General features: G+C 46.1%; 1 protein-coding gene across 1 annotated transcript in view; it reads left to right on the top strand.

Annotated features, from left to right (window-relative positions):
• The window catches only part of LOC128603426 (neuronal tyrosine-phosphorylated phosphoinositide-3-kinase adapter 1), a 36,448-nt gene extending 26,906 nt beyond the window's left edge, over positions 1 to 9,542 (top strand). The window contains exons 3-7 of the mRNA XM_053617839.1: positions 952 to 1,343; positions 2,732 to 4,354; positions 5,111 to 5,344; positions 5,756 to 5,859; positions 7,816 to 9,542. Coding sequence (XP_053473814.1) covers positions 952 to 1,343; positions 2,732 to 4,354; positions 5,111 to 5,344; positions 5,756 to 5,859; positions 7,816 to 8,250 — 2,788 coding nt within the window. The 3' untranslated portion in view covers positions 8,251 to 9,542. The remainder of the gene's footprint in view (positions 1 to 951; positions 1,344 to 2,731; positions 4,355 to 5,110; positions 5,345 to 5,755; positions 5,860 to 7,815) is intronic.
• Positions 9,543 to 14,803: the final 5,261 nt, after the last annotated feature.

The following is a 14,803-nucleotide window of genomic DNA, read 5'->3' as shown; positions in this document are numbered from 1 at the left end:
ACATGGAATTATATGTTTGGGAAAAAAAAATATTGGTAAACAACAACCAAACGGCGGTCTAGTTGCCGTGGTAACAGATGGGGCCGGTGTTTGTGAGGAAAGGAGTTTGCTGCAGGGAAAGATGGAGGGAAGAGGGGGACATGCAGAGAGAAAAAGAAGGATGGACAGAACTGAGCAATAGAAGGATGGAAGGAAGAATGGATGAGAGGGGAAAAAAAAAGAGAATCTAGAAGGATGAATGGATAAGGGAGGTGAATGGACGTGCCAAGAGGAAAAGAGAGAGAAACTAGAAGGATGAGGGGATTAGGGAGGGGGAAAGGGTGGATGAGAGGGGGGGAAAAAAAACAAGTGGATGAGAGAGGGAGGGGGCGGGGGGGGAACTAGCGGATGAAAGGATATGAGAGAGAGAAACTTATGGATGAGAGGACAATAGAGAACCTGGAAGGATGAAAGGATAAGAGAGGAGAATGGGTGGATAAAGATAAAAGAGAAGAGTGAGTGGATGAGAGGATAAGAGAGCAGAATAAAGGAGGGAAATGGAGAGATGCAAATGTGTGGAGAAGAACAACGAGGACTGGGGTGTATTTCTCACAGACTAGGGTGCACAGCTTGTTCTTATCATGCTGTCGGTAAACTGGAGATTACAATACACATGCCGTGTGTGTGTGTGAGAGAGAGAAAGAGAGAACACAGAGTCCAAAATGAAATTGACCGTGAAATATTTAAAGCGCGTTTTAGGTGCGAGAGTAGGGAATGAGGGACGGAGTGTGGAAAAGTGATAGTGTAAATGATGGCGACGTTTATCGGATCTGACCGTTAGTGAGAGAAATATTTCCCCTCTTCCTGACACCGCGTTAAGAATAATAACGCGTAATGATTCCTACGGAAACTAAATCGCAGTAGCAACATTGCGGCAATTGCATCGTGATGTATTTTGGTTTCTTCCTACAGCTGTAAAGATGCCTCCTCGGCGACGGTAGGGAAGGTGCGTGACCTGGCATCGTTCCGCCGGCATTTCCGCATGGGCTTCATGACAATGCCCGCTTCTCAGGACCTCTCGCCGCATTCCTGCGCTGCCGCCATGGCGCCACGCTCTCAGTCATGCCATGCCGTGGGCACCGGCGAGGGAGAGGGCCTCGAAAATGGCGACGACCCCGACTCAGACGCTCAGATGCCCTCTCTGACCGGACGATGCCCCCCGGCTAAGCCCAAACGTCACCCGAGTACCCGCCTCAGCTCTACGCCGCAGCAGGAGCACCCGGTCCGTGGTGGGCACGCACCACCTGACGCCCCTCCTCCTCCGCCACCCCAGCACCCACCCAAACACCCTGAGAAGAAGAATGGTGAGTGCTTGAGTGTGTGGCTGTTTTGTTTTTGTTTTTTTAAATTTTGCGTCGTTCCTGGGAAAGTCCTTGTTTTTGTTTTATGCAAAACTGATGCAAATTCCAGATGTTTACATTTAGCGTGAGGTAAAAGTTCAGCAACACAGTGAACATGAAGTTCTTTATTGTTTAGCCTTATTTAGCTTGTTAACACAAATATGACGTTGACATTAAGTGTCAATTTTTAGCTTGATTTTTTAGCATAGTTTCAAGGTTCAAAGTCAATTTTCAAAGCCATTTGTTGCAAGTGACTTGCCACTAGCAGAATAAAATCCAAACGCATACAGCACTGCGGAACCATTCCTCTATGCTAGTCATGTTGCGCCTGATATAAAACTGGCTATAGCAAGTGCAGTTGTTGTTGTTTTCAAAATGGCGGGTAGACAGGATGATCATTCTGTAATGCTTGCATTTAACCAATAAGACAACAAGCACCAGCCGAGACCTTCCTGGTCCAATATAAAACAACCTATCCCTTAGGGGGGAGCAGTGGTGGCTTAGCAGTTAAGGCTCTGGATTACTGATTGGAAGGTCTGGGGTTCAAGCCACTGTTGGGCCCTTGAGCAAGGCCCTTAACCCTCTTTGCTCCAGGGGCGCTGTACCCTGTGCTCTGACCCCAACTTCCTGAAATGCTGGGGTATGCGAAGAAAAGAATTTCACAATGCTGTAATGTATACGTGCCCAATAGAAGAATAAAAGACTCATTATCATTATACCTTAGCAGGAAATAAAAGGGTTCCAGAAGCAAAATTCAAACCTGGTTGCTGTGGTAAAAACAATACTGGTTTATCATATATCATAATTTGCCTTGGTCTTGGTTCCTCTGGTGGAAACATGCCTAAAAGATTCTCATGGTCAAAACAAAGAAAGCATAAGAAGCAAAGAAAGACACTGACAAGATTCGAGACCCGTCCTACCCTCTGATATATTCATCTCAAAAGGTACTACTATAAATCCTCAATCCAGAAAGTCAATCAAAGTTAGCAAAGAAAGCAAAGAGAAAGCCAACAAAATCAAAAAAAGCACCATCTTTTATTATTGAACTTCACTGTGGAGCTTCTTAAAGTGAGTTTCTAATGAGAGTGTTATTTTCTAAAGAGAGTGGAGTGTTTGACATTTTTAAAGAAAAAGTAGATAGATTTGTGCTTTGACTCATTTTCATTCTTTGACAGGCTGCTAATGAAGTGGTAAAGTCAGCAAACATGAAGAAACTCGGAATCAGCCTCAGAATTAGTATAGCTGAACGCACGGCTTATGAGTTGTTCAAATAAGATCTTCTTCTAATAACACCTTCTCTCTCTCTCTCTCTCTCTCTCTCTCTCTCTCTCTCTCTCTCTCTCTCTCTCTAGCAATGAAGAAATCAGACTCCGGTGACTTACTGGGCAGGAAGGTGCCTCCCCAGAAGCCCAAACGGAGCCCGAGCACCCAACTGTCCTTTGATGCTCCACCCCCTCGGCTTCCGCCCCCAGCTACACCTCTGCCATTCCAGAGTGCTGAAAGCACCGGTGACGATGAGCCGGTATACATTGAGATGGTGGGCCAAGTGTTCACCCGAGAGACGCCCGGTGTGCCAACACCCTCAGCCACAACACCTGACTCCGACTCAGATCCAGGCGAGGAGGCTATCTATGAGGAGATGAAGTACCCAGTGGCTGATGATGCACACCAGCGACGCCTCCCACCCAAACACGAGCGTGCCAAGTCGTCAAAATCCTACACGTCCTCCTCTGTCTCTTCTTCCTCCACATCTTCTTCTCTCCCTCGGCCCTCGTCCTCCTCGCCCTCCTGCCCTTTGCCATCTTCTAAGCATAAATCTGCCGTCTCCATCTCTCACTCTTCGCCCTTACCTTCATCTTCCTGCTCTGCCTCTTCCACACCTGTACCTCAGCCTCTCTCATCCTCACCACACCCTCCTCGAGCCCCTACCCCCTTCCTCTTACCAGGCACCAAATCAGAGTCAGAGATTGGCTCCAGTAAGATCCCAGCACCTTTCCCCAACTTGCTTCAGCACAAGCCACCTCTGTTGGCTTTCCCGCCCCCAAAGAGTGGCTCTGCCAAGCTGGGTTCCTCCAGCAGCCCATCACCAGCCAGCCTGCCACCCACCATTGGCACGTCTGCTTCAAAGGAAGCAACAGGTGGAGACAAGGAAAAGGAGAGGAAGGAAGGACCAGCGCCAGGCCTTCGAGCCCGGAGCCACTCGACACCTTTGCCTCCATCCTCAAAATCTTCCTCACCATACTCACACCACCATCACCATCACCACCCACACCACCGGCCCTCACACTACCACCACTATCGCAAACCTGAGAAAGAGTCAAGTAAGGCCTCACAGGGTACCTCGCAGTCCTCGACGCAAACTCAGACACAGGCCAAAGAGGGCAAGTCAGTAAGTTTTCTGCTGAAGTCAGACAAAGCTGAGAGGGAAAGGGAGCGAGAGAGAGAGAGAGACCGGGACCGAGAGAGGGATCGAGACAGAGAGAGGGATCGAGACAGAGAGAGAGACACGCCAGTCACACAGTCATCCAGCCAGGTTGACATGGCTGCCTCTACTGCTGCCACCACAACCACTAGCCTTCCTCCAGCGTCACTGTCTTCATCCACGTCATCAGGGACGCCGTCCACATCCTCAGCGTCACAGAGGCCTCCATCTCGCTCATTTCACCGATCACACACTCCTCACACACATCTCCCTGCCTATAAGCCCCCGCCTGCAGACAGCCCCCTGCTCTGGACATACCCATCCGCAGGATTCCGTCGGCCTCCAGCCTATGACAGCCTGCGTGCTGGCACACCAATGCCCTCCCTGCAGCCAGAGAGTAGTACCAAGGCAGGGAGCACCCACGTCTCACATGCCAAGGCTGGGTTCTTGCCCTGGGATGCCAGCGGGTGTGGTCTCGGCTTCACTGATGATCAGGCGTATTGGCCCATGCACAGGAAGCTGTCCTTCAGCCATGGCAGCAGAGAGACAGAGAGTAAGAGACTGGGTGGAGTGGGAGGGGAAGGTGGAGTAGTACAGTCGAGAGAGAATAGAGTGGGAGAGACATGAGGGAAGCAAGGGTCAGAGGAAGACATCTGGGAGGAATGGAAACAGGGAGAGGGAGAAAGGTCAAGGGAGAAAATAGAAAACGGATGCATTTAGATAGTATATTTTCATCCAAAAGCATCCAACTGCCAGAAATTATATATGGACCATGCTGCACCTTCAAATGCTGTTGCTGATATAATGAAGAGGAGCAACATGAGTAATTAAAGTGAACGAAATTAACTTTTTAAAATAACCAACTTTTACACTTCATACTTTTTAAAAAAAATATATCTGCTTTCCAGTGACTTTTTGTGCACAAACTCACAAATTGTATAATATCAGGCAAATGAAAACTCCACTCCAGACAGAGTGTGAAGGAGAGGGAGGGAGAAGAAGGGGAAAATTGTGTCAGTATTAACAGCAGGGGTGCCACACTATAATCCAGGAGGACTGTAGCCTCAACACTGCGCATTTTAGGATTTTCCCAGAGCCAACACCTAAGTTGGTGATTCCTGGGCTCCCCATATAAATGTGAGGTGGGAGGGTGTTTGTGGAGAAGGGGGCGGATTGGGGGTGGGTTTCTGCAGAGTATGCTAGTACAGCTTCTGCCATTAGCCATGAATGACCTAACATACCATCCTTGCTTTAATGTAAACTACCATAAGCTGACCAAAGTAACACAGTCTTTCCTCTCGGTCTGTAGAAGAAGAAGGCCATGTGTGGAATGGCAGTACTGATGCTCTGTTAAGAAGAGACCGAGAGGACGCTGGGAGTAGTGGCCGGGCTGGAGGAGTTTCTGGGATCCCTGTGCGGGCATCGGGAAGAGTAGGGCACAGTGAGAGTCTAGCGGGGGCGGATGGGCCGCCAGGCTTCAGGGTAATGCCTCGCACAGGACTGCCCCTGCCATGCCAGACCTTCCCTGCCTGCCGCAATGGAGGTCATTTGATCTTACTACATAAGTATTAACTCTCCCTATCCAGAGAACCAAATAATAGCCGAACGTTTAATCTGTAACGTGAGCAATTGCAGCCATTATATGCGCTAGCATGAGTTTGAGGTTGATGGTAGTCATGTTTGAAACATGCTGAATTTGAATACAGACAAGTCCTTGGTCCAAGTGCATATCGAAAGTAGAATTCGAGCTGCTATGACTTTTGGAAAGCAGACCAGGAAACGGTAGACATGCCGAATATTCCACCAGACGGACAGTGAGGTTTTTATTGCTAGGGTTATAAACACGTTCAGCACATGGTTGTGCTGATCCTGAGGTAAAATTAATAATAATAAAAAAATAGGGTTCGTGCAGTTTTGACAACATTGTTGAGTGTGTGTTTGTGTGTGTTAATAGAGCTTGGCCGGCTCGGAAGGTCATCCTCCACATCTGGAGTGAGGCAGGCAGGAGGGGATGTTCAGAGACAGAGTAGCCTACCGGCTAGAGAAGCTCTCAATCAGGTAACTTTTGCTCTGTCACCATCACAGACATCACATGTTTTGCCTGCTCTTTTGCCTTGATTATCGTCTTTCAAGAAGGCGGTGAGTAAGAAAGGAAACATTGAAGGGTGTCAACAATGACGATTTTTCATTTGTTAAAGAACAACATTTTTATAGTTTATAGTTACATTTAATGGTACTGTATGTACTATCCTTAAACAATTGTTATTTCTTGTTATCACTTATGTTATAGCAGCTACAAATAGCCATTCCGTCATGGGGCTGTTTTTGTCGTCTCGCATTTGACGTTAATACGATGAAACAAATGCATCATGTTACTAAGAAACGACAAAGCCCAGTTACGTCCATCCTGAAGACTTTCGAAAACGAGTACAAGGACAGTTTTACCTCTGTTCCAAAAAGCTAACACTGGAGACTCCTTCCAAAAATGCAAAATAATCTGTTAATGTGGAGCAGCCCTCCATATAAGTCCCTGTGTAGGTTGTTACTGTGGAAACGCTCGGAACGCATTCGAACAAGCGCGTGAATATCTACCTGTGATCTCGCCTTTGCAGCCGGCATTACTATCAAAGACGATCAACAGCTTCCGACTAATCGGATTGAAAGAATTCGACATCATTCCTATCTACACCTCGCCCATAAACGCTGAATACACGATGAGGCTGCGCTGAGCAGCATGTGTGATCACACCGTTGCACCAGGCGTTTTATGGTATATGGCATCATCATCATTTGGTGTAATGAGCGCTGAACGCAGTAGGCGGTATAGGACGAGAAGCTCCTGATTCTCCAGCGTCCCCACCCAAACGCGTCTGCAGAGGAGACGAGTGGCGGGTGTGCAGCTGTGGGTTCACCGAGTCCAAAGCGAACGAGGGAAGCATACAGAGAGAAAGACTAAGAGGAAGACAGGAGCTGCATTGGGATAGGAAGGGAGGGAGAAAGACTGGGGGGGAAAAAAGAGGCAGGCAGCAAGAGGGAGAAAGAGATAGAAACAGGCAGAGAGAAAGGGTGTGTAGTGATGTTGGCGTAGTGAGTTTGTGTGTGTGTGTGTGTGTGTGTGTGTGTGTGTGTGTGTGTGTGTGTGTGTGTGTCTGCGGTGTAACAGGCAGATGGTAAATACAGATGATCAAACATAGACGTGGCTATTAAGCTTCCGTCCTTTTTATTTTCAACTAGCCTTGATACCTGGCATCTGCCTGAAGAGAACTTGATGGGTGTGTGTGTGTGTGTGTGTGTGTGTGTACATGTGTATGTGTGGGTGTGTGTACAGTACTACAGTAGCTCTACCTGGTGTTTTGGCTGCTTGGCTACGATTCTGCTGCCTCTTCCTGCTTTTTTTGCTCCTCTCCTGCTTTTCATGTGCCGCCGTCTCTTGGCAGAAGCTCAGATGCTGACGCAGATGCAGTGTGTGTGTGTGTGTGTGTGTGTGTGCTGCATAGCCAGACTGTGTGCTGATTTGACCTTCCATCTTGCAGCAGGAGGGGTTGTATGGGGGGGAGGGGGTGGAGGCTGTACAATATCTCCATCTGGTGGCTGCGTGCGGGAAACAGCGAGAATTCGGTTGCGTTTAAACCCGACTCGATGTGTGTGAAGGCTCATGAGGTCAAATGTTCAAAAGGTCGCCGAAATCTTGTTTATGGAAAATATACAGGAAAGTGAATATTTGGATTGGTACATCCCTAGTATTGCCGTTGCTCATTATTATTATTATTATTATTATTAGGGTTAGGGTTAGTATTATTTATATCACAGTGCTGTTGAATTCTCAATTCTGATTGGTCGGAAGGTGTCGATGCATTAAACAGCAGGTCTGACAGTAGTTCTGCTACAAGGCAAATCTCAGGTTTAAATTAATTTGTGCTTGTCGATTATTTTCCCCCTAACAGGAAGTTTCAGGAAAGTGTTTATAACGGGCAAACCAGCGACCTATATTTAACTTCGCTGTCTTTCTCTGCAGTTGCACGCTCTCTCTCAGGCGCCCTGCAGCCCCTCTCTGGCTCGTGCTCAGGCTCAGACCTTGACTCAGGCTCAGGCTCAGTTCCACCTGCAGCAGCTTCAGCAGCACCACCTACAGTTGCAGTTCCAGCACCTGGCCCAGCTGGCAGTGCAGGCTCAGGCCATGCCAGGCACAGGCAGCGCCACCGCCGGCACACCAGGCAGCACAGGCACAGCGGGCATGGCCACCCAGCGCGACGGCAAGCTGCTGGAGGTGATCGAGAGGAAGCGGTGCCTGTGCAAGGAGATCAAAGCCCACCGGCGGCCAGATAAGAGCCTGTGCAAACAGGACAGCATGCCCATCCTGCCCAGCTGGAGGAAAACGCCCGAGCCGCGTAAGACGGGCACGCCACCCTGCCAGAGACCGCAGGCCGTAGTGTGGGACACGGCTATCTGACAAAGAGAGAGTTGGAGAGACTGAGATACACTGATGCGCCACTTTATTAGGTACACCTAACTTGTGTCTACGTTCACTTCCCATTTTATCAAGTAAACCTACCATGTAGGGGTGTAACGCAACGCGGCTACGTGTATCTCTAAATGTTTAGCGCTCCAAATATCTGTATTCAGATTTAAACTCAAAGCCGGCATGGCTTTTTCCAATTCTTTTTTCTTCTTTTTTTTTTTTTTTAGATTAAATATAAATATTCAATGTCAATTCAAAGACATGCACCTGCTAAGGAGATAATCCTGCATGCGCGCTTCTTATTTTTGCTCCCACCTCGCCGTGATATTTTCGAACAAACCGAATTCAAGCCTAATTCGAACCACTGCGGATCTCGATCTTGCAGCACCGGGTCACGAACGAGAACGCCGTGAAATACCTTCATCTTTTTTTTGCATCCATTTAGAACCCACCGCCTGTGCGTACTGAACGTTCGCGTTCGTGACTTTGTAAGATATACAGTTACTGACTGTAGCCCATTTGTTGCTATGCACCAAAACCCAACAACACTGCTGTGCCTAATACACTTAACACGCCGCATCACACACACATCACCGCTGTCCTGAGAAGATCCGCCACCCGAATAAACATCTTCTCGTTGGATGTCCTATGGACAGGACAGAGGGAGGCTGACACACTGAGCCAGAGATCTGCTACAGTTAGTAACTTTATTCCTACAAAATGCCCCTATATGGTATGTGCACATGATGAAATGGCAAGTAAGTGTAAATACAAGATAGGTGTGCCTAATAAATTGGCAAATGAGTGTACGTGTAATATCTGCAAGAGAGAAAGTCGGGACTGTTAATAAGATCGGACAGGCGAGGAACCTGCGAGTGTGGAAAAAAGACGGGTGTATTATAAAGATGTAGAGTTCGTATTGTATACTTCGGGGGTTGGGGGGGCGGGGTTTCATTTTGTTTTTTTGTTTTTTTTGGAGGGGGGGTGGTGGGGTGGGAGAGGGGGTTATAATATCACAGCATTTTATGTGCCATATAAAGACAGTATATACATAAACACACGAGAGAGACACATTTCAGTCGGGACTCTCTTTTACCTACCATGCCTCATCGCGACTACTAAGAGAACTACACTGAGTTTACAACCTTTTAAAAAAAACACAACAAAAAAACAAACAAACAAACAAAAAATATATATATATATATAAACGTACCGGACTTCTTACACAAACGTTTGGAGCTCTCTATACTATGTTCTTGAACGGATGGAGAATTTCTCCAGACAGGAAGATGGAGGGACGACATGGAAATGCAGCGGGGTGCTTCTACATTCCAGAGGGACGTGTGTGTGTGTGTGTGTGTGTGTGTGTGAGAGAGAGAGAGAGAGAGAGAGAGAGAGTCTGGAATGTGGATATGAAGGACAGGACCGACCTAATATGAAAGACCTGGAAAGCGATAATGCTGTAGATGAGCACACAGTGTGTGTAGAAATAAAATGCAACTAGTCAAATTCGAGAAAAAATATAAAAATACACACACCTATACGGACCAGAAGGTATCATTCGAACACACACACGTGCTCAATACATCTTACACTGATTAAGCAAACACACACACACACACACACACACCAATACATACTTACACTGCTAAATCAAAACACACACACACACACACACATACACAACAATACATGCTTACACTGCTTAAGCAAACACACACACACCAGAATGTACATTTCAAACACACACACACACACACACACACACACACCAATACATACTTACACTGCTAAATCAAAACACACACACACACACACACACACAAACACGCATTGTAAAGTATAGAAGTGTGTCGTGCTGGCGTAGTTTGTACACGAGTGCTTATTTGCTGGGTTTCTGGTTATGTTGATATTCTCGATCGAGCGTGAAGGGGACCAGTCTCTGGTCGCAGCTTGACTGTTCATACCTAGGAGCTAAACACCGAACTAGACGAGTCTCGCGCGCTCTTATCGACTTTTGTAGCACTATGCTTCCGGAAAACGTAACCGGAGCGTGTTCACACAGAGCGCGCTCCCACGAAAGAGCTTCATCACATCACGCACGCCAAGCGGCAAGACCGCGCATGTCCGCTCGGATGTGATGGAGCAGTGAAACGACGAGGTTCCAGGCGAGAGTCTCGCCGCTTGGCGTTCTTACGTCATCGACGAGATAACGGTGACAGGAAATAGAAGCTAGCTGACTATTAAAGGAATACGCCGCTGTTTTTCGACGCCATCTCTGTGCAACACATACATCTGTTGCGCAAGCGTTCAAAGCAGGAACAAGTTTCTTTCGTAATGAGTCTTTATTTATTAATCACGTATACGTTACAGCACAGTGAAATTCTTTTCTTCGCATACCCCAGCATGTTAGGACGTTGGGGTCAGAGCGCAGGGTCAGCCGTGATACAGCGCCCCCTGGAGCAGAGAGGGTTAAGGGCCTTGCTCAAGGGCCCAACAGTGGCTTCCGATCAGTAACCCAGAGCCTTAACGGCTAGTGGTTAGTACGCTAGCCTCACACCTCGGTGGTTGCTGGTTTGAGTCTTGCCTCCACCCATGTTCGCCCCGTGCTTCTGGGGTTTCCTCCTCCAGTCCAAAGACATGCACTGATTGGTATTTCCAAATGGTCCATAATATATGTGTGTGATTGTGCCCTGCGATGGGTCCGCAGACCGTCCAGGGTGTCCCCCACCTTGTGCCCCGAGTTCTAGTATAGTCCCTCTAGTCTGTCTAGGATAAGCGCTATGGAAGATGGATCGTTACGTATTTGAAATGTTTACTGATGGAGTTCAGCAGCGTCCCTTAATTTTGACGAAAAAGTAGTGAATATAGGAACCATACAGATGTGTTTTGAATGGAGATGACAATGAAAAACACTGACGTATTCCCTTAACATTGCTTAACATCAGGTCTAGCCACGTAGAAATCTCATTTCGGGTTGTTCAGTCATGGTTTGGCGCTTTCATGACTGAGAATATCTTCGTAAACGAATCGATTGTCGTCGCCATTTTCCGTGTCTGGCATCAGCGCCCGTGCCATCGTTTACTCGAGCGGCTTCTTTGGTCCGTAGGAGGACGAGCGAGGTGGGTTGCCAGAGTGCCAGACCTAAATCTAACCCGAGCAGCGAATAGCTCGAAATCTTGCTCGTTCCAGGATGGTGAAATCAGATGGGAGAATCTTTATCCGGATGGATCCATGACTCTGTATCATATGCGAATCCGTGTACATACGTTAAAGTATTTATTGCCTCTTCATGTCAGTGACCGCATCATCATTGGTGTCAATCGTATGGGATTGTTTAAGGTTAGAGATTTGTTTGAGGTGGGTTAAGGTTCCATCACTCTTACTTACACACACACACACACACACACACACACACGCACGCATACACAGGCTCTGCCCTTCATATCAGACACTAAAGAGGCAAACCAAGATCAACTATTATTCGTGTGGCCTGGACGATCGCGCTCCTCAAAAACGAATCAACGAAATGCTGGAACTAACCGCACAATACAGAAACGACAACCCTGCGAAAAACCCACACACGGCGTGTGCTAAAACAAACACACAAAGGGTTTGAAATTGTAAAATAGATATGTAAAACTGTATCGATTATGTAGCAATTCTTTCCACTTTCATACTTGTGATCGACAAGTATACTGTAGCATACGATGTATAAAAAGTACAAGGTGTTTAATTGTTTTATAAAGGAATTTAGTAGTTCTATCTGTGGCAACCTGTCTACACTGTACCGTATGGTTTGGCCCGTCGAAATGCAAGCCCTCTTACTAAAGGCACGGTTCGCAGACACAACAATACAGTATCTCCTGCTAGAATTATGCAAGTCCCTTTAAACAGGTCTACTTTTACTGCTTTTTTAATCGATTTGTTTATTTATGTACAGGAACCACCAGCCCAGTTTGGTCACTGTTTGGATATTTTGGAATACTTTTGCTGCTACTGAATTACTACTGCTGTTATAAATAGTTTGTCATATATTCCTCACTACTGGTAAACCACTTCTCTTATATTATACCTCTTCCTTGTTTTTTTCTTTTCTTTTCTCTTTCTTTAATTTGCTGCATTTGACGTTCCTCTATTTTTATTTATTTATTTATTTATTTTCCTGAGGTCAGGGTAGGATGGAGTTTGGTCTAACTATCGATCTTTCCGTGATTGTACTATGGCACGCAAGTGGGGTTTGGTCATTTTTTTTTTGTTGTTGTTTCGGGGTTTTTTTTGTTCCCGTTCTTCTTGTGGTTGTGTTTTGAACTTTGTTGTTTCTTTCTAAACAGTTCTCACCGACTTGTACAGTTTTCACTTTATCAACACTACTGAGAAACAGGAAAGGTCACATTGCAGCGTCGTCAACGCCGTCACACGTCTTCATGGTGTCATTATGGTGTCGCCCTGGTGCGGTTATGGAGTAACCGTAAAGCTATTGTGGTGTCGTCAAGGCCTTGTCATGATGTTTCTATGGTGTCAATCATGGTAACACCATTTGACTACTTTTTACGCTGATTACAGTGAGTCATCATGGTGTTCTAATGACTGTTCGTCACGTGCCACATGACCATTTTGAATACCCTCATGTTATTACCAAGAAGTTACCGTGGTGTCTCATGGTGTTACCTTGAGGTTACTGAATTGACACCATGATGTTAGTGAAAGGTTACTGTGCTGTCCTTATGGTGTCACCGAAAGGCAACTATGGTGTCATCATAGTGTTCTCATGATGTTACTGTGGTGTCTCTGACAGTCATGGTAACACCATGTGACCTAGTTGGCCACTATGAGTACCCTATCAGTGTCCTTGTGTATCATCATGAGGCAAATGTAGTGTCATCACGGTGTTACTGTGGTTACACCATGGTGTTCTCCTAATGTTACCATGGCATCGTTGGCAATCATGGTAACACCGTACCACCCACAACGAGCGCTCTGTCGAGTTGTTACCGTGAGGTAGGTCTGGTCTCAGCATGACGTTACTGTGGTGTTATTGTGGTGTCGCCGTGGTGCTCTCATGACTGTTCCACAATGTCGTTGACAATCACCACATGACCCAGATGGGCACTGTCAGTACAATCTCTGTCAAACAGAATCACAACAGAGGAAGAAGAGGGCTGGTGCAATGCATGCTGGGAGTCCTCAAAGGATTCCAACTTCGAGAAGGGTTGGGCTGTGTCTCGGTCTGAATAAACTGTGCCCAATTTGTACTTAAAATATACTAAGTAATCATCTAGTTACAATTTATTACAACGAAGGGGTAGAATTAACGATTAAAAAACTAGTTTACAGAAGCTGTCGGCTTTGCGTGTCTACTTAAATGGTGGCCATATTATGAGTGCCATAATATATTGATATGGTAAGATACGATGTACCTTGGAAATCACTGTAGTGCTATATTTGCATTGATATCGTCATGAAATAAATTTTATATGATGAACTGAACAGTCATGTGTCTTGATGTGTCTTAATTGGAAAACTGCTTCAACTGCATTTGTTACTTTATTGATCAGGCCACTGATCTCCCTTCTATGTCGACCATGTATTTCTCATGCAACTCTACTCTAAACCAGAAGGGGGCACCATTAGCATTACCCAGAGAGGCAGAGATTACCTTCAGGACAACTGTTTATAGATGAGACAGCACGGACAGAGGCTTTTTCTGTTCCAGTTCAGCACATACAGTGACTTCAGAAAGTATTCACACCCCTTAAGGTTTTTTGGTTTGTTTGTTTGTTTTGTGCACATTTTATTGTGTTATTGATTTAATAGAAACTGTATTAAATTTGCAAAATGTTTAATAATAAACCAAATCTGAGATCGCTCATTTAGATGCGTATGCAGACCCTTTATTCAGTACTTTGGCAGCAATTACAGCTTGTCTTCTTGGGTAAGTCTCTACAAGCATGGCACACATGGATTTGGGCAGTTTCTCACATTCTTCCTGGCAGATCCTCTTAAGCGCTTAAACTGGGGACCGTCTGTGAACTGCCATCTTCAGGTCTCTCCACAGATATTCCATGGGTTTTAAATTGGGACTTTGACAGGGCCACTCAAGAGACTCCAGCATTGTCTTGGCAATTCTGGGAACAGCCAAAGCTTTCGAAGTTGTTATTATACCCTTGCCCAGATCCATTTCTCAACGCAATTTGATCCTTGAACTCTATGAAGAATTCCTTGTACTCAATGGCTTGGTTTTTGGCTTGACATGCACTGTGAACTACGAGACCTTAACACACAGGAGTGTGCCTTTCTAACTCATGTCTAATCAAAGCAAACCTGAGTTCAATTTTGAGTGCTTTAGCCAAGGGTCTGAATACTCAGCCTGATTAGAATGAATGAATAATTACAGACTTCTGATCGTTAATACGTTTCCAACAACTTCTAAACGTTTTTGCTTCGTCATATGCTCCCTACCAAAGCTATTTATTTTCTGTCTTCTGTGATGATTTAGCTCGATGATTTGCCGCTGCTGAGGGAATATCTGCGTATAGCTGCT

This window comes from Ictalurus furcatus, chromosome 28 (genome assembly GCF_023375685.1).
Source record: "Ictalurus furcatus strain D&B chromosome 28, Billie_1.0, whole genome shotgun sequence".
Lineage (NCBI taxonomy): Eukaryota > Metazoa > Chordata > Actinopteri > Siluriformes > Ictaluridae > Ictalurus > Ictalurus furcatus.
This window is presented reverse-complemented; position numbering and strand designations above follow the sequence as displayed.